Source organism: Camellia sinensis, chromosome 13 (assembly GCF_055761805.1).
Source record: "Camellia sinensis isolate YWXY chromosome 13, ASM5576180v1, whole genome shotgun sequence".
NCBI classification, from domain to species: Eukaryota; Viridiplantae; Streptophyta; class Magnoliopsida; order Ericales; family Theaceae; genus Camellia; species Camellia sinensis.
Genome location: NC_138973.1, coordinates 94,994,683 through 94,996,511, shown reverse-complemented (window position 1 = coordinate 94,996,511; position 1,829 = coordinate 94,994,683). Strand labels below are relative to the sequence as shown.

Here is a 1,829-nt window from a genome sequence, read left to right as displayed (position 1 = left end):
ACTATTTAGACCTCAAAAGACATGCTGCATATGCGTGTTCTAGACTTTCAGGGCAGTTGGGAGACGTATTTGCCATTGGCTGAGTTTGCTTATAACAACAGTTTTCACGTTAGCATTGGTATGGCACCATATGAGGAACTATATGAAAAAACTTATAGATCGCCAATTTGTTGGACAGAGGTTGGTGATAAGGCTATTTATCGGACCGAACTTGTGCAAGAAACAACTGAAAAGATCAAAATCATTCAACAAAGGCTCAAGACGGCACAAAGACGATAGAAAAATTATGCGGACCAGCGAAGAAGAGACTTAGAATATGAAGCGGGGGGATCATGTATTTATCAAAGTAACACCAATGAAAGGACATATGAGATTTGGTAAGAAGGGAAAATTGACTCCTCACTACATTGGGCCGTTTCAGATTCTTGAGAGGTTGGGTCCTGTTGCTTACCGTACCACTTTGCCACCTAGGATGGAACAAATGAATAATGTTTTTCATGTATCCATGCTTCGTGGGTATCTTAGAGATCTGTTCCATGTGATTGACCACCATCGGATTGCCTTAGATAAGAATATGATTTATGAAGAATGGCCCATGCAAATCATTAATCAACAAGTGAAACAATTGAGAAACAAAATTATCCCTATGGTGAAGGTCAAGTGGAAACACCATTATAGGAAAGAGGCCATTTACGAAAAAGAGGATGAGATGCGGCATCGATATCCTCGTTTGTTTCCATTTTAAGGTAACTTAAGTTTGGAGGACCAAACTTTTTAAGGGAGAGAGATTGTGACAACCCCGACCTCCGTACTATTATATTATGGTGATTTAATAAGTTTAACTCCATGATTGTGTGTTTAATTGTGTGATTACATGCTTAATTTTGTAGTTATCTTTATTACTTGGAATATCTGCTCATTTATCGACTTAGAATTAGAAATTGAGAGCCCGAACGGCTTCAGAAGCTAAAATTGACTCGCTCGAAAGGCTAGTTAGAATATTTGAAATTTTATGGCAATTTTCGTCAAAATTTGATTCAGACCGAAATAATTGGAATAAACTGATTGAGCTTAGTTGGAATTAAGCTTAATTAATTAACTTTAATCAACTTTGATTAAGCCAAGTTAATTACACTTTATAAAAGGCCCTAACTAAGTCTTGAGTTCATTTATAAACACTTGGCTGAGATTATGAGGAAAAATGAAAGGTGAGCTCAAATTTAGAGAGTGAACAAGAGTGTTGTAGAGAATTTGTGGAAGATTTGAATATTGGAGCCATAATACACTTGGATTCACACATTAGGTGTGAAGCTCATCCTAAATTCTTAGAATTAAGTCATGTAGGAACTAAGTTCATGAAATTGTAGGATCATTTGTATGAGTTTGAGTGAGTTGAACATGAATTACCATGAATATGATAAAATTGAGTTGAATTATGCACATGCATACTTTATCCTTCATTTTTGAGTTAAGATTTCTTGAATTTCATACATGCATGAAGTCTAGAAGGTATAAACTTGAAGGTTTTTCATGGTCTTATACATATCATGTCATCTTGTTATGCTTTGAGAAGAAAAGAATGCAATTAATGTCTTGCATGATTCTAACTTCATGATTTAAGTTTGATTTTGAGAATTGGGTTCATGATTTTGAGCAATTGGTTTCAAATTGACTATATTTCCGAGTTCTAAATTTATTTTCCATGTTTTATACCAAAAATACAAGTTTGGACCTTTGAATATCAGATTTGAGCTTCAAACATAGTTCTGAAAATTCCAAAATTCAGCATGTAATCGGGCTCCAAGAAGTTTTACAAAATTTTACAGACC

The 1,829-nt window shown here is 34.8% G+C and overlaps 1 protein-coding gene across 1 annotated transcript; it reads left to right on the top strand.

The window, feature by feature from the left end:
* The first annotated feature begins 355 nt into the window (after window positions 1–355).
* Window positions 356–745, top strand: LOC145805571 (uncharacterized). Its single transcript, XM_082900732.1, has one exon. It carries the CDS (start codon window positions 356–358, stop codon window positions 743–745), a length of 390 nt encoding a protein of 129 aa, XP_082756858.1.
* Window positions 746–1,829: the final 1,084 nt, after the last annotated feature.